The sequence below is a fragment of the Budorcas taxicolor genome, chromosome 19 (genome assembly GCF_023091745.1).
Source record: "Budorcas taxicolor isolate Tak-1 chromosome 19, Takin1.1, whole genome shotgun sequence".
NCBI lineage: Eukaryota > Metazoa > Chordata > Mammalia > Artiodactyla > Bovidae > Budorcas > Budorcas taxicolor.
Genome location: NC_068928.1, coordinates 43,650,720 through 43,670,444, shown reverse-complemented (window position 1 = coordinate 43,670,444; position 19,725 = coordinate 43,650,720). Strand labels below are relative to the sequence as shown.

At 53.8% G+C, this 19,725-nt stretch overlaps 2 protein-coding genes across 7 annotated transcripts; one reads left to right on the top strand and one right to left on the bottom strand.

The window, feature by feature from the left end:
* The first annotated feature begins 7,001 nt into the window (after positions 1–7,001).
* On the top strand, positions 7,002–13,460 carry ATXN7L3 (ataxin 7 like 3). 4 transcript variants are annotated; one of them, XM_052658447.1, is made up of 12 exons: positions 7,002–7,211; positions 7,509–7,641; positions 7,845–8,016; positions 8,213–8,310; positions 8,498–8,520; positions 8,821–8,887; positions 9,025–9,110; positions 9,413–9,481; positions 9,752–9,795; positions 10,060–10,131; positions 10,224–10,381; positions 10,494–13,460. In XM_052658447.1, the coding sequence occupies exons 1-12, from the start codon at positions 7,002–7,004 to the stop codon at positions 10,640–10,642; spliced, it is 1,281 nt and encodes a 426-aa protein (XP_052514407.1). In that variant the 3' UTR covers positions 10,643–13,460. The 4 variants fall into 4 exon arrangements, with proteins under 4 accessions (XP_052514407.1, XP_052514409.1, XP_052514411.1 ...); XM_052658449.1 differs by having other exon boundaries at positions 7,111–7,211; positions 8,842–8,887; XM_052658451.1 differs by having other exon boundaries at positions 7,111–7,211; positions 8,842–8,887; positions 9,082–9,110; positions 10,494–13,459.
* On the bottom strand, positions 13,208–17,172 carry TMUB2 (transmembrane and ubiquitin like domain containing 2). Of its 3 annotated transcripts, none has more exons than XM_052658474.1 (3): positions 17,089–17,172; positions 14,633–15,199; positions 13,208–14,473 (listed from the first exon to the last, which is right to left on the bottom strand). In XM_052658474.1, exons 2-3 carry the CDS (start codon positions 15,172–15,174, stop codon positions 14,107–14,109), a joined length of 909 nt encoding a protein of 302 aa, XP_052514434.1. In that variant the 5' UTR covers positions 15,175–15,199; positions 17,089–17,172; the 3' UTR covers positions 13,208–14,106. The 3 variants fall into 3 exon arrangements, with proteins under 3 accessions (XP_052514434.1, XP_052514435.1, XP_052514433.1); XM_052658475.1 differs by having other exon boundaries at positions 17,035–17,099; XM_052658473.1 differs by having other exon boundaries at positions 16,418–17,092.
* Between the last annotated feature and the right edge of the window lie 2,553 nt (positions 17,173–19,725).

Below are 19,725 nucleotides of genomic sequence, written 5' to 3'. Positions count from 1 at the left end.
TTTGTCCTGCTTCTGGAATTAGGTACAGGGGTTCATAGGTTCTATTTCTTCTCAAGAGCCCCTGCAGAGAGCCCCATTTCCCTGTTCCAGTGCCCCTGCGCTGTTGTGTTTTAGTGGAATGTGTTTTTCATTTAAAAACAACTTTGGGGCACTTTTTTTTCCTGTTTTAAAAATTGAAAAATTCTTACAGTACGAACATAGCTGTGGGGGTGGGGGTGTGGGTGCTGTAAGAGGTCACTCTGAGTGCATTTTGGCACTGGGATGGGATGACTGGGGTGGGAGGACCCCTGCTCTCCGCCCCCCCACCCCGTTTTTTTCTAATATTTAAGAAGTGTTTTTGTAGGTTTCAACAACAACCACAACTTGAATTTGTATCATGGGAGGTGGGAGGGAATGGCTTAGAGGTGTCTGCCTAAGCTTAAGGCCAACTGTGGAAGTTTTGTTTTCCCTTTTTTTGTATAATAAAGTAAAAATACAAAGATTTGACTGCTGTCTGATCACTGGACTCAGTGAAGTGGGAGTGGTGGCAGAGGTGACCCAACAGGCTCAGTGTGGTAAGACCCTTGAAGGCAACTTGTTTGCCTCTTCTTTCTAGAACCATCTTCCTCATTCCTGAAGGCTCCACAGCAACCTATTTTCACATTGTTTTGTGCTACTGTTCTTGCACGTTCTCAATTCAGTTTGTTAACTTAGGTAGTCAGACCACTAAGGACTGAGAATTTGGAAAACAAATTTTCTCCCAGCATGCACTGCCTTGAAAAATGAAGGTGATGAACCATTAGGGTCAGGGGTTCACCCTGATCATGTAAGGGCTAATCATTGGGAGTTGGGGTAACCTTGAGCCCTCAGCCTCACCAGAGTGAGAAAAGACTTTCCTAAAGGACCCAGACCTCTTATGGGAAGTGGGCTGGGCCAAGATGACTCACCCTCTGAGGTTAAGGAAGACAGCCTTCCCTCCACAGGCCTTGGCTGGGTTCCCAGAACCACCAAGGGCTAAAGACCCAGGCCCACTGAAGACCTCTCCCTTCACCCCACACCCCAGTTTCATTCTTTGCCGAACTTCTGAAAAGCTCCTTGCCCCTCATGGCCTCCTGTTTCCTCGCCTTCCATTCACGATTCCCCTGAGGGGAATATGTTCATCATTACACCCAGTGGATGTACACTCTTGACTTCTTGGTCTCCTCTACTGGCATTGGCTCCTCCTCATTCTATCATAGGTGTTCAAGTCACTCTATGAACTTCCAGTTATCACCCATAGTAACCATTCCAAAAAAGTGGCCTCTATAAAGATGTCTCTTCAAAGCTGCAGACCAGTACAGACTTCAGTGTAGCCTCTGGGATATCTTACAGGTACCTCAAGACCCCAGATGAGCACTAAACATCTACTCATTAGTATCAGCCTTAACTCTTCTCCCTGTTTCATCTCTCAGTGAAGGGAGGTGAAATTTGCTTACCGAGACCTGTTTGTTCTACTTCTTGTATCTCTCAAATCTGTCAGCCTGCTTACATCCCCATCCTATTCAAGGCCATCACCATTGCTCAGCCTCTGCAAAAACCTATAACTCATCTTCCTGCTTGCAGTCTTGCCCCCTACAGTCCATTCTGCACACAGCAACCAGAGCTATCACTTAAATCTGGTAACTTCTGCACTTACAACTTGCCTTGTCTCACCATGACCCTACAAGACCTGGCCTGTTTTCCCTCTGCCTTCTCTCACTCCACTCTCCCTATTCACTCACAAGGATCCAACCAAGTGATCTGTCTTTTGCTCCTCAAACATACCTACCACAAGACCTTTGCACTTGTTCTCTCTGCCCAAAATGCCATTCCCCCAACACTACAGATAGCTTGCTTTTTTCAGCCTTCAGACTTAGGCTCAAATGTCACCTCACAAGCCTTGCCTGACCACCCTCTCTAGAGAGGCCTTCTCCTACATCCCCTTGTTTCTATATTTGTTTACCTGTTCATTGTCTATCTCCCCAGACCAACACACTCAGTTTGAGATATGTTGGAGTTACGGTGGGATTAGCTGGTGGAGACAACTGATGTGTTCATTCATTATAGTAATCCCAGCACCTACTCCCAGGTGGTTCAGTGGTAAAAAAACAAACTAAACAAAAAAAACTGCCTGCCAATACAAGAGGTGCAGCAGATACAGGTTTGACCCCTGGGTCAGGATGATCCCCTGGAGGAGGAAATGGCAACCACTCCAGGATTCTTGCCTTGACAGATGACCATGGCGAACTACAGTCTGTGAAGTCACAAAGAGCTGGACACGACTGAGTGACTGAGCATACATAGCATACATTTGACAATCAAGAACGATTCATTAGGAGACTTTCCTAGAGGTCCAGTGGTTAAGACTTCCAACACAGGGGGCCTGGTTCAATCCCTGATCAGGGAACTAGATCTCACATGCTGCAATAAAGATTTCAAATGCTGCAACTAAAAGGTCCCACATGCCACAACTAAGACCTAGTGTAGGCAAATAAATAAAAATACTTAAAAGATAAAAAAGATTCTTATTCCCAGCCAAACGAATAAGAATGGCCCACAATAATGTCATATATATATGTATTATAAATAGCCTTTTACCCAACTCTAACTGCACAAACCATCCCAGACTCAAACACACCACACTCTCTTCTCAGGCCTCTACACATTCTGCCTATATACATAACTGTTCCCTAGAATGCTCCTCTTAACCTCTCTTTCTAGTTAATTCAAGGCTCCACTTAAAAGATCTCTTCTTCTAGGGAGCCTGCCCTGACGTTCTGACAAAAAGATTTCTACCCGTTTGTTTCTTTGGCTGCTTGAATACCTCTACATTCAACCTTTTTTCTACATCAGGCTTTGCTGGGCAGTAAGCGCCACTAAGACAAGGTCTGTGTGTCTCTCTGGCTCGCTGCTGTAACCCCAAGGCTTCACCCAGAGCCTGGACCAATGTAGTCCTTAGTGTTTATTGACTGGTGCTAACTGTGGAGACCGGGCACGTGCCCAAAGAGGTCACCACCACAGAGCCACTCAGGCCAAGTGCCAAATGAAGAGTACAATCCAGTTTTAAAGGAGTTTGTTGTGAGGGTGGCCTGGGTGGAGAAGTGAGACAGGATTTAGGTAAACAGGGAGGAGACAGGAAGGCTTCCTGGGCATATGTAAATTCCTTACGGCAGGGTATATTGGACATATTCTGAGACCAAGAAACAGATCAGTATCTTCGGAGTGGAGGATTTCTGATTCACACTAAGACACTTGAAGTACTGGCCTCCTACTTGGCTCTAGACTCAAATTCAAACAACTTCTGAGCGTCTCTACCAGCTAATCCCACAGTATAACTCCCAACGAATCTCAAACTCAAACAAGAGAACTGTCATTCCCCTGTATCCTCACATCACCTTTCCAGAGTTCCCCGTCTTGGTTAACGATGTCTTCAGGCTCTCTCCTTCACCCCACACATCTCAAGCTATGACAAAAACCTACTACTTTTAAGCTATCCAGACTCCCCACTCCAGAGCCTCTGCTTAAGTCTGGTCAAACAGCTCCCCTTGAGGACTCCTGACAGCCTGTAGGGTTAAATTCCACTAACTTCTGAGCACACCCTTAGTCCTGTGTGGTCCGTTCTGCTTACTTCATGCGACTTCCTCACCAATTCCTATGTTTCAGCCAGTGCAAGAAACCTTTCCTGAGAAACTCTTTTACATCATTTGATTCCTCCTCCTAGTCACCTCTGTCCCCTATGGGTTTTTTTTTTTTTTTTTGGCCACGCCACACAGTGTATTTAATCTTAGTTCCCCAACCAGGTAAGGATCAAACCTGTGGCCCCTGCAGTGCAAGCAGTCTTAATCCCTGGTTGGCCAGGGAAGTTCCTAGTTCTCTTATTTTTATCACACTGTTGGGCAATTACTTTCCTACAGGTCTGTCTACCCCACAAATTGTGAACTTCTTGAGGAAGTGTGTCTTATATTTGCATTAACACACAAAAACAGCTAAGATTCACCAAACACTTACATTGAACCAAGTTGCTCATGTACTGACTTGTTAATTCCCACAACCTAATAAGTACTGTCATCATACTCAGTGACAAGAGAGGAAACAGAGGCAACAGAGAGTTCATTTGCTCAAGTTCATTTGTCAAGTCCACAGATTTGCATTCAGACGGTTCCTGGTCTTAACCACTTAGAACTATGGCCTCAATAAATGCTTGCCGAAGATTAGAGTCAACAATGGTCCCAAAGTATATGATTTAACGCTTTCTTCATTTAAACTCATCTTCTGGGGGAAGAGGGCTGTCATACACCCGTTCCAGGACTCCAGACATAGAGTAACCGAAACGTTAGAGCCAGTCTAGGCATCTACCGCGGCTGGGAAAGGCCCTTTGCTCCAGAAGAGGGACTGTGAGAGCGAGCGGATATGGGTACACACAGGGGAGAAGAACTGGGTCGGAGGAAGGGTCTGGCCATTGCCTGGTAGGCTGCGTAGAGGAGAGGTGGGGGGTCCAGCGTGGGTTCCGGAAGCAGGAAAGGCGAGCAGGTGTGGGATCTAAATTAGGATGAGGGCGGGGAGGGCGCTCCGCTCAGAATGGCACAGCTCAGCCTCCGCCCTCAGCGGAGGACCCTCATCTAGGGCGTCTGTTGGTTCTGAGGCCCGGAGTGAGCTGAAACCAGCCCAGAAACACGGGGAACCGAGGCTCGGACGAGACCCCTCGGTTTTCTGCCCTGAGGTGATAACTGCGTCCCACTTCAACTCCGGCTTCTTCACATAAGTAAACTCCGGGGTGGTGGCGCTGGGGGGAAAGAGCCGGGAGCCCGGAGGGAAGGGCGGGGGACCCTGGGCCGGAAGGCGTCCCAGGCGCCGCTGGAAGCCGGCGCTCTCTTTCGACGCCACCCGCTGCCCCCGCCCCGGAGCCGGCCGGGACGGCACAACGTCTCCGCCCCCAGCGCACCGCGCACCTCACCTTGAACGCCGCTCCACCCACCGAAATCCTATTGGGCCGGCCGGGCCGAGGCGAGACGGCGATTGGTCGAGGTGGCTCCCGAAGGCCCCGCCCATATCCCCGCCCCCGTCCCCGGCCGCCGGTACTTTGGACGGCGGCGTGGCGCCCCTCCTCCCCGCCCGGTCCCCGCCCCCTGGAGCAAATGCTGCCGAGCTGCGGCCGCCGGGCAGATGCACGCGCTCGGGCCCTTCTAGCAGGCGCGAGCAGTCGCTGGGCGCGCGAAAGCGAAAGAAGGAAGAGGAAGGGAGGGCGGGGGCGGGGTGTTGAGGAGGGGCGGGAGGAGGAAGAGGAGGAGGTTGGAGCGCGCTCGCGCTTGGCCTCGCGCCCGCGCGAAGGGAGGGGGAGAGGGGCGCGCGCGCGCACGCTCGCGTTCTCGCTCGCTCCATCCATCCATCCTCCGGTCGCGGCACGCGCGCGCGCTCCGGGCTCGCGCCGCACCCCCCGCCCGGGAGAGGCGGGCTGGAGTGGGGGGCGGGGGGAGGGGCGCGCGGACGGCGCGCGGACTGCGCGCGGGCGGGGTGAGGTGAGGAGGAGGAGGCGGCGACGGGACGAGAAGGGAGGGGAAGGGGCCATGGCCGCCCGGTGAGGCGGCGAGGCGGGGGGGCGGCCCGACCCCCCGGCCCCGGGCCCTGGGCCCCGGGGAGAGGCGAGGACGGACCGACGGACATGGGGCTCCGGAGCAGCCGCCGCCGCCGCCGCCGCCGGAGGACGCGGCCCTGAGAGGCCGCCGGGCCCCGGCGCGGCCCCCCGGGCGGGGTGAGTACGGGACGGAGACGGGGACGGGGGAGGGGCCTGTGGGGGGCGGGGGGCGGGGCCCGAGGCGGGGCTTGGGCCCCCTCCCCCCAGGTCTGGGTCAGCGCCCCTTCCCCCCCCCCAGGGCCGACGCGGAAACGCCCGGCTTCCCCCGGCTTCCCGGCCCGGCCGGGGCCCCCAGCTCTCCCCCTGTCTGGGTCCCCCCTGGGCGGGGCAGGGCCGGCCGGGGAGGGGGCGCGGGGCCTTTGTTAGGGAGCCAGGCCCCAGCCCCCGGGACAATAGAGACACCCTCCCGGACTCCTCTCCCCGGCCGGCCGGGGCTGTCGGCGGGCGGGGAAGAAGAGGGGCCGGGACGTGTCCCACTCTGCCCACTCTCTAGGGGTCGGTCTGTCCCGGAGCGGCGCCGGCCTCCGGCGGCTCGGCTCTCCTCCCCGCAGTCGGTATGATGCGGCAGCAGTGCCGCAGGGACGGGGGAAGAGCCGAGGCCCGGCCTCCTACCCTCCCCAGTGCCCCCGGCTCATTTGTCAGTCCCCACCCCACTCTAGGCCGGCAGCTCCTTAAACTCGTATCCACCGTTCAGAGGGGCCCCGGACTGTGTGCTCTGTTTCTGAATCCTTTGGTGGGGATTCCTGGACTTTGGGGCTCTTGGAGAGACTTCCGGGCTGGTCCTGAGGGAGGGAGGGTGGTTATCTCAAAGAAGAACAGGTAAGGGGAGTGCCCACTCCTGGCATGCCATCCCACCGGATTCTACCTCCTCTTTCTTGCTCATGGTGGCTAGGATGGCCTTTTAGCTCTAGGTTTCTGTGGGCTCTGCTCTCCGTCTGTAGTGGCAGGCTTATTTCAAGGGAAGACAGAGTGGGGTGAAGGTTGTAGGGTCCTAGGGCCATTGCTACTTCTGGTAGCAGTACCCCCCCAAGTGGACATCCTGGCTGAAAGCAGAGGTGACTCTGAGGAGAGCCTGGGGAGGGGGGGGAGTGTATTTAGGAGTCTGTGCAGTTCTTTGCCACACCCTGTGGGTTTGCTTTGAGGCCTTAGAGTTCCTTCTCCTCCCCCTGCTGCATTGCACCATGGGTATGGAAGAGGGGTTTGAGTTTTGGGAACCTGGGGTGAGCTGCCGCCTCCTGTAAACCCAGACTCTGATTGGCAGTAAGAGTCCAGGGCCTGAGTTCAGGCCTGGGAAGGACTAGGCCGCCCTTGGGTTTCAGGCCCTGCAGGACCATCCAGACTTAACCGAGGCCTTAGGGAGAGGTAGATCTTGATGCCACCATTAAGCTCTGGGCAGCGAGGTGGGGAGGGGAGGTGGCAGCCATCGGAGGTGCCTTGGACTCACACCAACATCCCCCCCACATGTGTGCAGCCGTGTTGCCGCCCGCTGTGCTATGAGCAGTCAGAGCACCGTCTCCACAAGAGTTCACAAATGAAAATGGAGGAAATGTCTTTGTCTGGCCTGGATAACAGCAAACTAGAGGTGAGGGCTCCCCCACGTGTGCCTCCAGTTCTTTCTCTTGATGTCTGTCCTTCGCTATATCTGGAATCCACACCAGAGAGGAATTTGGGTAGTCAGCCTTGTTCCTTAAAGGGAAGAGCCAGCTAAGAAGGCCCAAGGATCCGGAAGAAGAAAACTCAAAATCAAGATGGGGAAAAATGGCAAAGGAAGCTTTATTTTTGGCCAGGGCGAATTGGCAGGAGATTTGGTTGGTGAGAGTTGCCCTCAGTCCATGGGACTGTGACTCTCGTGACCCTGGATGTTCTCCCCTGGGCCCAGGCCATCGCTCAGGAGATATACGCGGACCTGGTTGAGGATTCTTGTTTGGGATTCTGCTTTGAGGTACACCGGGCTGTCAAGTGTGGCTACTTCTTCCTGGACGACACGGACCCTGAGAGCATGAAGGATTTTGGTGAGCGTCAGGGTTGAAGGAGAGCAGCCTAGCCCTTCCCTGGGAGTGCTTGGAGGGTCCTTCTCCAGCAACCACACCAGAGGTAGAACCTGGAGCTCCTGGGAGCTTAGTCAGGGGCTCTGAAGAGGCCACAGGGCCATGGGTGGGAACGAGAGGTAAGGGCCCCTTGCCTGCCCTGATCGCTACGTCTCTCCTGTCCCCAGAGATCGTGGACCAGCCGGGTTTGGACATCTTTGGACAGGTTTTCAACCAGTGGAAGAGCAAGGAGTGTGTTTGCCCCAATTGCAGCCGCAGCATTGCCGCCTCCCGTTTTGCTCCCCACCTGGAGAAGTGCCTAGGAATGGGTCGGAACAGCAGCCGAATCGCCAACCGCCGGTGAGGGCTTCTTCTGCTAGAACCAGAGTGCCCATCTTTTGCAGCCCATCCCATGGTGGAGTTCCCCACCACCCCCTGGGACATTTGGAGGGTATAGAGGGTGGGTCGCGCCTGGCCCCAGATGCTCCCCTCTACGTGTGAAGTCGTGCCGAGAGAGATGGCAGCCTTGACCCTTCCTCTTCCCTCCTCTCGGCAGGATTGCCAATAGCAACAACATGAACAAGTCAGAGAGTGACCAAGAGGATAATGATGACATCAATGACAACGACTGGTCCTATGGCTCAGAGAAGAAAGGTGTTTGGGCATCTGGGGAATTGGGAGGGCCATCGGGGTGAGGCAGGCAGGCAGAAATTGGGTGTGTAACAGTCACAAGTTGTTATCCCTAATGAGGGAGGAGAGTGTAGCTTTGTAACTTTTCTTTAGGTGCCCTTAGATTGGGAACTTAAAGTGACCCTGCCCTTTACCCTTTTGTCCTACACAGCCAAGAAGAGAAAATCAGACAAGGTGAGAGCCGGGGCAAGCATGAGGGAGATTTGGGCCAAGGACAGATACCCTCCCCTTTGGGCAGGGAGTCCTCGGGTGTCTTGACTCAAGTCTGAGGTCACTGGGTACCTCTCTGGGTTCAGGGCCGAGGGTGTCTGGTGGGCAGGAGGGCAGCAGAGGCCTGGGGGGAAGGTGGGAGGAGGGAGTATGGGTTAAAGGCCTCTTACTGGTGGGAAAGAGTAGAAATTTGAGGATGTTTGTCAAATCTTTTTTCCTTCCCTGGGTTCTCGGCTCCCCCTTATCGTTACCCTTTCCCCAAAGCTATGGTATCTCCCATTCCAGAACCCCAATTCCCCTCGAAGATCCAAGTCTTTAAAACACAAAAATGGTAAGTGGGGCTGGAACAATGGGAGTGATTCTAACTATGTCTTCTGGGACTTGTTGCTGGAGGGTGGAGGGGCAGGGGGATCGAGGGAGGGCCTGTGATCCTTCTATCACCCCCACTTCCTCTCTGGTTATTTTCAGGGTTCTCTGTCTGTACCTCTGCATCAAACACCCTTCCCCTTCTTTTTTCTTCTTCAGGGGAACTTAGCAATTCGGATCCTTTTAAGGTGAGTAGGGGCTATCCCTCGTAGGTTCCCTCTCAGTATTTGCCTCGTTGTGAGTCGGGTGGGCTTGGACAAGTCGGGGTCAGAACGCTAACTAGATGGGTGTCTCGGTCTTGGGTATGCATGTTCTTTGTGGGTCCTAATTCCTTACCCTGGTGCAGTTGGGGTGGAAGGAACTGTTGGAGAACCGCGGGCAACCTTAAGGCCTTAGTGCTGAGGGAGGGACGAGAGGGACTGACTCCACACCCCCACCCTCCCTTCTTTGGCCGTCCCTCCTCTAACCTGTACCTCTGGTTCTCACCCAGTATAACAACTCAACTGGGATCAGCTACGAGACCCTGGGGCCGGAGGAGCTGCGCAGCCTGCTCACCACGGTGAGGGATCAGAGAAGCGGGGAAGCCCTTGGGAGCAGGCAGAGCCACAGGCAGTGGTCGAGGCCCTGGAAGAGGCTGGTGCACCGCAGAGAGGGCATCTAGGTCTCTCTCCTGAGTTCGGTTTCCTGGCTAGTGTGGTCTGGGACCGTCCGCCATGGACGCCCTGGGGCCACTTCTGAGCGCACAGTCTAGCATTTGTACAGAAGAGTGTCTAGTGGCTATAGAATAGGCTTCCCCCGTCCCTCCTTTCAGCTTATATTCCTCTTCCAGCAATGTGGGGTGATTTCTGAACACACCAAGAAGATGTGCACAAGGTGAGCTCAGAACCTAGGAAGGGGGCCAGGGGGGCCCTCCGGCGCCCTCACCCTGGGCACGGGTCGGGAGTACCTTGGACTTGAGCAACGGGACTCCCACCCTCCCCCTCCCCTCCTCTAGGCCTTAGGCCATAATCTGGGGCCTCTTCATTCATCCCTTCCCTGTCTGTCCATCCCTCCCGCCTCTGCTGAGGGGAGGGGCTTCGCCTGTATTCCTCAGACCTTCCCTGCCTTGTCAGGGTCTGATCATTCTCTCCCCGCCAGGTCCCTACGCTGCCCCCAGCATACAGATGAGCAGCGGCGAGCCGTGCGGATTTATTTCCTTGGACCCTCAGCGTGAGTGACCCTCCAGGAAGGGTGGTGGGTTGGGGAAGGTGAGGGTGATGGCTAGCATCCCTGAAGCCCTTTTCTGACCTCTTCCTCCCCAGTGTCCTTCCAGAGGTCGAGAGTTCCCTGGATAATGACAGCTTTGACATGACTGACAGCCAGGCCCTGATCAGCCGGCTTCAGTGGGACGGCTCCTCTGATCTCTCACCCTCTGATTCAGGCTCCTCCAAGACGAGTGAGAATCAGGGGTGGGGTCTAGGTAGGTGAGATAGCCGGGCTCCAGGGGCTCTCTGCCTGAAGTGGAGTGCGGGGGACCTTGTGTTTCCCTGCCACAACCCTCCCCTCAACCCTCTTGCTTCTTTGCTCTTCAGGTTCCAACAGTTCCGAGTCACGGAAAACCAAGAAAAAGAAATCCCATCTGAGCCTGGTAGGGACTGCCTCCGGCCTGGGCTCCAACAAGAAGAAAAAGCCAAAGCCACCGGCGCCCCCAACGCCCAGCATCTACGATGACATCAACTGACTTGGGTACAAGGGGATAGCCTTTGGCTGAGCAGAGCCGTCTCTCCCGACCCCCACCCAGGCGGCACAGCCTGGCAAATGGACGGCTGCTGGGGGTTTGGGCTTGGGAAGCTTGGTGGGCCAGGCAGGCAGAGGATCCAATTATGCACCCCTGGGGGGTGTCAGGGTCTTCTGCGATGGAGCACGAGCCCTCAGCGTGCAGGACTCAGACCTGGACATATTATGCCTTGGACATAAGTTTGGTGGGGAGGCGGTTTTCCTATTTATTCTGTGAGTTACTGGATGTCCAGCTAGGCCAGGGGCCTGACCTGGGCACTGTGCCAGGGCACTGCCGCCCCCCCCCACCCCAGGAACTGGACTAAGCCCTGCCGAGGAGCATCGTGGCTACCCGGGAGGCCGCGGGTTGGAAGCTGAGCCTGGAGGGGGCCTCCCCCAGCTGCCCTCAGCAATGTGAATGGGTCCGGTGCTTGGAGCTGAGGGGCAGGGCTAGGTGTGTCCTGTCTGTGTGCAGAATCCTGTCAAACGCCCCCATCCCAGGGGGAGGCAGGCACGGCGAGCTGTCTGCTGAGGTAGGCGTCCCGAACTAGCGCCGCCTTCCCTGCCCCTCACAGGGGCAGCCCTTTCCCCTCAGTCCCCGGGGGCCTCCTTGGCAGCAGGAGCTGTCCTTTTGTTGTTGGGTGCCAGGAAAGGGCCTCCAGCCTCTACAGCTTCAAGGAACGGGCACGGGGAGGGTAGGAAGAGGGAGCTGTGTATCAGGATGTCTCCCCCCCTGCCTCTCCTCCCTGATCCAGGGCTGGCGAGGAGTGGGGCCCCAAGGTGAGGTGCTGCTTTATTTGAAATGTTTTCTTACCTCATTCCCTGCCCCAGGAAGGGGCCCAGCCTCACCCTCCTGGGGTGGCCCCATGTTCCTCCTGCCTACCCTGCCCCACTGCCCTCCCGGGGCAGCCCAGGTTCCCAACTGCTGCTTGCCACCCCCCCTCTTTCACCTTGACCAGCTCCAGTTCCTCTCTCGATGCTCCTGCCTCCAAAGCCTGCCCTGTCTCCCCTTCCTTTTGCCGCTTTTAAGTTATTTATTCTGTACTTGTGGTTTGGGGCTCTGAGGAAAATCCTGATCTTTTACCTCTCCCCCCTTGCTAGGAGTGGGGCGGGAAGAGAGGGTGGTCTCTGTATTGTGGGCTGTCCGGAGGGGGCGGGGTGCCATGCCTGGGAAGTGCCCCCCTGTGGGACTGTCACGCCAGTGTGCCCACCTGCCTGGTCTACATCCTGAAGAGATGTATCATTCAACCTCCACGCGGGCACCATCGCTCCCAGGAACCGAGCTGGAGGACTGCAGTCCAGGGTGGGAGCAGAACTGATGGCCCCAGGGATGGAGCTGACCCTGAACCATGTTCTCTGGCACTCGCTGGACGTGACCCCTGCCCTCCTCCCAGGAGGAGCCATCCCACATTTGGGTAGTTAGTACCCAGGACTGATCGGACTGATCTGGGTTAGGGACCCTAGAGGGTTAAGGGAACAACAGAGATGGGGCTGCAGTACCCTGTCTGGAACCCCAATCTCCCCCTGGGGTGGCTCTGACTGTGGCTGATGCCTGGTTACAAATTGATTTTTAACCCAAGAATTATGATTATTTTTTAAAAAGCCAAACAGATTTTGGCAGGAGTTAGAATAAAGCCTGGGGCCTGGGCTCCTCCGGTCTCGCCCTTCCACAGCCTTCTCCCTCCACGGGGAGGCCAGAGGGCAAGGAGGATCTCAGCCAGCCTCCAGCCTGCTCCCAGATGAAGACCTGGGAGCGGGCTGGAGATGAAGGGAGGAAGGCCGCAGGCCACTCTCCCTTCTGAGAGGCAGTTGCAGCTCAGGCCCTAATACACCCTTTCCCCTCTGGCCTCTCTGTTTTCCCCTTCTGGTTGGAGGAGGGAGAAGTGGGAAGTAGTTTGGGAACTGGTTTGTCCACATCCACTTCCCCATTGTTCCTTGGCCCGCCCTCAGGGCAGAGCCCCCTGCCCAGGCTGGGTAAGAGATGGGCTTGGTCCAGCAGGGACCCTGAGGGAGCAAACCCCCTTCCTTCTGGGGAGAGTGTGCCCCCCTACCATGTAGTTGAACAGGGGCTAGGAGCTCTCCACTCCCTTCCCTCTAACAGCAGGCTGTGTGGGTTTCAATTCCCATCCTTCCCACCCCGGCTAGGTGTCGTCCACCCTGTATCCTATCATGTGTCTGAGTGTGTGGGGGGGTTCTGTACTAATTTCCATGGCCGGTGGCTTTTCCTTCCATGCATCACTCCCCCCCGCATGCCCAGGGGCCACCCGCCTGGCATTACCGCATGCTGGGGTCATTGGGGGAGGGGGGTGGGGCTCACGCTGTCCTGTGGTCTTGAGATTTTTATTTTTGCATATGTAATCCATCCTGTACAGGTAGCTAACTTTGTAAACGCTGTGTATTTCCCCTGCCCCCATGGCTGCTGGTGTAAATAAACTGCATCTCCTGTTGGTAGCCCGGCCTGCCCACCCTCATTCCCATGTTGCTGGGGGCAGAGCAACCAGCGTTCTCTTCATGTCACAGGAGACGCCACAGCCACAGAATGGAACTTTATTCAGTCACAGATACTGACCCTCCATCCAAGAGCCCCAGAGGCAAGGGCCTGGGGCCCAGTGCTCTCTACCCAGAGCTGTCCTTGGGGCTGGGCAGGGTAGGACACTGGCTGGCAGCCAGAACTGCCGCTTGCTTACAGCCTTAGGCCTAGGTTTGCAGCAGCTGTGGCCTGGCCTCTCCCGGTGCTGGGGGCTTGGCTTTGTGCCCCAGTCCCCTTCCTGACTGAGCTCTATAAAGGACTATTAAAAAAAAATAATAATAATATAAGCAAAGTGCTTTGGAAGAAAGGGAGAACACTGGAAACTGTCCAGAACACAGAGAACACCCTATTCCTGCTAAGAGGTGGAGGGAGAAGGTAGAGGCAGCCAGGTGCCCATGGGGAAAGCTGACACAAACTTCACTCCTGCCTGTATGATTTTAGACTCAAAAGAAGGATGTTCCACTAGGAAACCCAGAGAGACTCCAGGGTCCCTACAGAAATGCTGGGGCCATGCTGAGCTGTCCTGGCAGGCAGCCCTGGGGGCAGAGGAGCGGACATGCAGGATAATGGAAAGAGCCAGGGCCACCACTGGGAGGGAATCCTCAGAGCCCAGGCTCCCTGTTGAGCTGGGCCACCAGCTCAGTTCTGAATTTCAGGACCTTAGAAGTGAAGGAAGATGACATTCTCGTTTCTACCTGAGTTGTGCTTGCACAGAGGGAATGTCTGTCCCCTCGTGGACGTGAGGGGAATGCCCATGCCTGCCTCCTAAGTCCTATGGAGGAGGACCCACCACATCCTTTCCACCCCTCCTTCCCAGGCCCTTGGGCCCAGCTCTGGCCAGGAATGGGGGGAGGCCATAAAGGAGGAAAACCATGCCTTTCATTTTCTCCCTGTGGTCCTTATCGTCCATACATCCCAAATACTAGGAAGCTGAAGAAGACAGTGACCCCCACCAGGGAGACTGTGGCAGGTGCTGTGAAGAATTGGCGGTAATTGATACGGAAGTACCAGACCACACCCAGCAGCACCACAAACACAGGCACCATGAGGCTGCCCACACTGACGCCGAGGTTGGGTGGCTCAGTGGCCGAGGAGGGGGCCAGGGAGCTTGAGGGGCCTGCAACAGCTGACCCCGGGGGTGAGCGGTGACAGTGAATCACACAGTTGTCGGTAATGTTCAGGGAACGCAGCGTGCGGGCTGGGTCCTGCAGCAGGCGGCCCTGGTAGATCAGTTTCATCTGGCTCTCCTGTCCAGGGAAGTATTTACTGTAAGGGCAAGACAAAAGGAAAGACAGAGGGCGAGGAATGAGAAGGCTGAAAGGCAAGGCGCTGGGGGGTGGGGGAAAATTACAGGGTGGGTTTCTAAGGAAGGATTCCCCCGCCTGCCCCATAGAGGCTGCACTTGACACTTCCAAGCCCACGTACCTCTTCAGAGCACCCACAGTATCCTCTGGCCTGGCCACAGCGAGCTCCTCCGTGTCATTGAGGAATTTGAGCCGCACGCTGATGAGGCTGGGGCTGGGAGGCAAGCAGGTGCTATCCTCCGATCTCACAGGTGCCTCCAGACTGCTGTTTCCTGGGCCTGCTTGTCTTTTGGGCAGGCCTTGGATGTCAAGCAGATGCTCAAGGCTGGGCTCAACACCACCCCCAGCTCCAGGTTCCCCAGTGGGGTCTCCCCCACCTTCGCCAGCCTCTTCAGCCTTCTCATCATTACCCTCTGATGGATGGGGGAGCTCAGTTGGCTCTGGGGTGCCTTGGCCCGCTACCAGATGGTCCACATGCCCCAGGTGAAGGACGGATGTGTCGCCAGCTGACACAATAGTGCCCAGAAGTGGGTTGCTACCGCTGTCTGCTACGTAGGTAGAGAGCCAAGCTAGGACCAAAGCTAGAATGAGCACCACCACACCAGCCACCACAGTCACCTCATTACCCACACCCTCAATAAGGGTGACATCAGAGAGCTCCATGGCCTGGCTGCTGACCGGGTCCACACTGCAGGAACAAAGGGGGACAGTATCAGCAGGGCATGAGAGGTTGCAACCAGGTTTGTTTGTTTAGGTTCTAACTGACCTGGCCCTGAAAGAAAATGCAGTTCAGTATCCTAAAGAGACACAAACCTCCTAACGCTGGACCCCCAATCTATAGCTAAGGATTTACTCTTTACCTCTATTGTGAAATGCTGGCTTTCAGGTTCCACACCCTTCCTCTCACATTCCAATCCCCCAATAAGCATGGATCACCAGAAAAACGTTACAACTTTGTTGCTGCTGCTGTTACTGTCTGTTGCTTTTCTGGGAGGTGGGGGAAAACATGCTGCTTTGAGCCCTAAGTTTCTCTAGGATTTCTTTTTTGGTAAAGCAACTGCACTCCCTGAGATGCCTCTAAGGTGGCTTCAGAGGAACCAAAAAAGCCTGGAATATTTTATTTGGGAGTTCCTTTGGAGGCACAGCAGAGCCACTCTTGCCAGATTGTGTCGTTTGAACCCACTCTCATTCAATCATGGATTGAACTCCAGATGTCAAGAGCCAAAGAAAATCAACTTATCAAGAGCAAAATCAGACCACCCCAAAGGGACACCTCTGTAGGGACCATCAGCAGACACTGTGTGTGTCTCCTCTGAAATTCTTCTGGCAGCAAAGCAGGACAGACACCAGAAACATCTCCTAGGTCACCGTAGGCTCACAACTACAAAACCACTACCTGCATGGAACTGATTTAGAAAATATTCTAAAATGGCTCCCACAGCCCATATCGCAATCTCCCTTCTTTTAATGTGTTCTTGACAGTTTCTTAGAAAGGTAGGAAGGATCTCTGCTCTTTGGAGCACCTCTTTCCCTTGGAGAATCTCCTGCTTTCACAGCTGTCCTTGGGCAAATCCAGTCTGATGATTATCATAACCTGATTGTTCTCACAGTGCCTTATCTACCTACCCATCTCTCCAATAAACTCCTGAAAGATCACATATATTTCTCTATGTACCACAATGCCCAGCATAATCCCATAGCAGTTGCTCAAAAAATATTTGTGGAACATACCAACATGTGAATAGTTTTTCACCTCCTAATTTGGTACGTGTGCCCTGGACTCGGGAAAACAGAAACCCCCAAACTAATTATAACCCTCGTCTTGCCTCTTACTAGCTCTATAACCTCAATTTTCTTAGAGCCTCAGCTTTCTCATCAGTAAAATGGGGTTAAAAATAGTACCTACCTCATAAGGTTGTTTTGAAGATGACGGGAAATCATCGAAGCAAAATACTTAGAACAGTGCCCGGCACATTTGAATTGTTTAGTAAACAAATAGTACCAATTATCACTCAACAGCTAACCCCTGATGGTAAGAAGGTTGTCATTAACCCTGATCTACAGAAAAGGAAACTGCTGCGAACAGAGGCAAAAACGAGAGGCACAGGCACAGGAACTTTCGAGGAGAGGGACCGGGTAGGACCCCAGGTTTCCCTCCTCAGAGGCCTTTGCTCTCCTCAACCTGTGAGCGACCCTGATGGCACGGTGAGGAGGGGTCTCCGATCCTGCCTTTCCTGACGCGAAGGCTCCGCGTTTGGGCGGTCCTATTCCCGCGGCGCTAGAGAGAGGTCCGTGGGGCCACTCGAGCCAAAAGGCTGCTTAGTTCCTACTGCTGTACCCAAACCCGTTTCTCCCAGCCAGCGAGGGATAGAATCGGGTGAGGGGGTCACAAACCATCCACACCCCTCAAACTTCGGGGCGGGGCTGGGACACTGGGGGCGGGGCTTGGGTACGCAGAGGAACATGGGAAATTAAAGGGGGACTGGACGGGTACAGCACCTGGATAAGGAAGGAAGGCCTCACCTGAAACGGCCAGAATAAGTGTTTTGACTTCGCCAAGCCGGCCTGTGGACTCACCTTTCCGTAGGGGCCAGGGGAGGGGCTGGCTAGCCCCGTTTCTACCCAGGGTACGGTCTCTTCCGGCTTCTCCCGGAAGCTGTTAGAACCAGAGACAGGAAGTCCCGCCCCCGTGCCTTGCAATGATGACGAAAATCTACGTAAAGCGGGCTGACGTAAACGTATTCTTTAAATAAAAGGGACAGGTTTCTTAGCGGAAGGAGGGGCGGAGTCATGGTTGGCGGGATCCTGGTCCTCCCAGGGCAGAGCCACGCCTAGTGGGCGAGGTCTACGGAGCCAAGGGTTGAGGGGCAGGGCCAGGAGGAAATTAGGGGAGGTGCTTGGGGAAGGGGTGTGGCTTCGGATCTGGACGTACTAGCAGGCTGGCACCGCTCAGAGCGTCTTTTTCCTTCACAACTTTCTTCTTCCGGCCTTGCTCCAAGCCTCCTGGGCTGATTGGATTTATTACTAGTCTGCAACGCGCATTGAGCTCTGGGTTAGCGGAATCAGCCGAGACTGGTCTTTCTGACCTCCAAGAGTTCAACTCGGGGCTAGACGAGATGACAATTTAATCACCGTCCGGTTCTCCGAGAATGCGGCCCCAGGTAGTGTGGAACCTTGGTAAATCAGGCAAGAAACCATTTCAAAGAAGGCACAGATTCCTTGCAGGCTTAGGGCACGGGAAAAGCAGGAGCCCCAAGAAAGGGGGAAATGGTTCAGCTTACAAGAGAATTTTTGCAATTAAAATTTGTTCTAAAGACGTTCTGTGGCGGGGTGGGGAGATGGTGGTGTTTTCCGGTGAACTGTTGATTGAAGTATAAATAGTACAGACGGGCAAACTCAAAAGCGAAGAGCTCGGTAGTTTTCACCAGCTGAACACATCGGTGGAACCGGGACTCAGATCAAGAAACAGAAAATGACCACAGAACGGCCCTTCAGTCCTCTTCCAGCCACTCACTTCCAAAGAGTAGTCACTGTTCTGATTTTTGCCACCATAGATTAGTTTTCTGGTTTTGTATTTTGTACAAGTGGAATCAAACAGTATGTACTCTTGGTGTGTGGCTTCTTTTTTTCTTTTTCAGCCTTTTTTATTGTGGTAAAATATAAATAAAACTTACCATTCTTGACTATTTAAAGTGTCTAATTCAGTGGTATTCATGCACAATGTTGTATACCCATCATTACTGACCATTTTCTTGTATCCATTTTTCCTCCTCCCCACTTTATTCTACTTTCTGTCTTCTGTGAATTTGCCTATTCTAGGTAACTCATGTAAGTGGAATCATACAATATCTATCCTTTTTGTCTGGTTTATTTCACTTAGGATGTTTTCAAGGATTATCTATGTTGTAGACCTGATGCGAAGAGCTGACTCATTTGAAAAGTCCCTGATGCTGGGAAGGATTGAGGGCAGGAGGAGAAGGGGATGACAGAGGATGAGACGGTTAGATGGCATCACCGACTCGATGGACATGGGTGGACTCCGGGAGTTGGTGGTGGACAGGGAGGCCTGGCTTGCTGCGGTTCATGGGGTCACAAAGAGTCAGACACGACTGAGTGACTGAACTGAACTGAATGTATCAAAATTTCATTCCTTTTTAAAGCTGAGCAATATTCCATTGTATGTATATATCACATTTTTTAATCCAGTCGTCTATCAGTAGACATTTGTGTTTCCACCTTTGAGGTATTATAAATAATGTGTCTGTGAACATTGATGTACGAGTATTAGTTTTAGTCCCTCTTTGCTCTTCTTTTGTCTGAGGGTTTTTTTTCTTTCTTTTTGGCTGTGCTTGGTCTTGGTTGCTGCATGGGCTACTCTCTCTAGTTGTGGCGAGCAGGGGCTACCTGATAGTTGAGTTGCACCAAATTCTTATTGCAGCGTCTTCTCTTCTTGCAGAGCATGGGCTTTACGGTGGTTGGACTTAAGCAGATGTGACTCCTGGGCTGTAGAACACAGGCTGAGCTAGTTGTGGCCATGGGTTTAGTTGCTGTATGGCATGTGGGATCTTCTTGGATCAGGTATCTGACTTGTGTTTCCTGCACTGGCAGGCAATTATTTACCACTGAGCCACCAGGGAAGCCCCTGTCTGACTTCTTTTGATCAATATTATGATTGTGAGGTACTGTTTTAATTTCTCTATAACTCAGTACTTTCAGTGCTGTGGCCTGTGTTCAATCCCTGGTTGGGGAACTAAGATCCCACAAACAGTATGCCATGGCCAAAAAAAATTGTAAGACTGAGTACTGAGATTTACCAAGTGAAGTTCCAAACAGGATAGCAGGTTCGAGGGCTCTCAATAAATATTTGAGGGAATGAAAAATCACTGAATTGAACCATTTAATGTTTTGAGAGTTTATTCTGTGCCAGGCAGGCTCCGTATTAAGCACTTCACATACATTATCTCAGGGAGCCCTATCAAGTATATCATATTGTATCCACTTTACAGATTTGGAAACTGAGGCTCAGCAAGATCAAATAATTGTCCAAATTATACAGTTAGTGGTATAGCTAAAATCATCCATCTCACTCACTCCTCGCTAAATATATATATAGGGCTTCCTTGATAGCTCAGTTGGTAAAGAATCCGCCTGCAATGCAGGAGACCTGGGTTCGATTCCTGGGTTGGGAAGATCCCCTGGAGAAGGGAAAGGCTA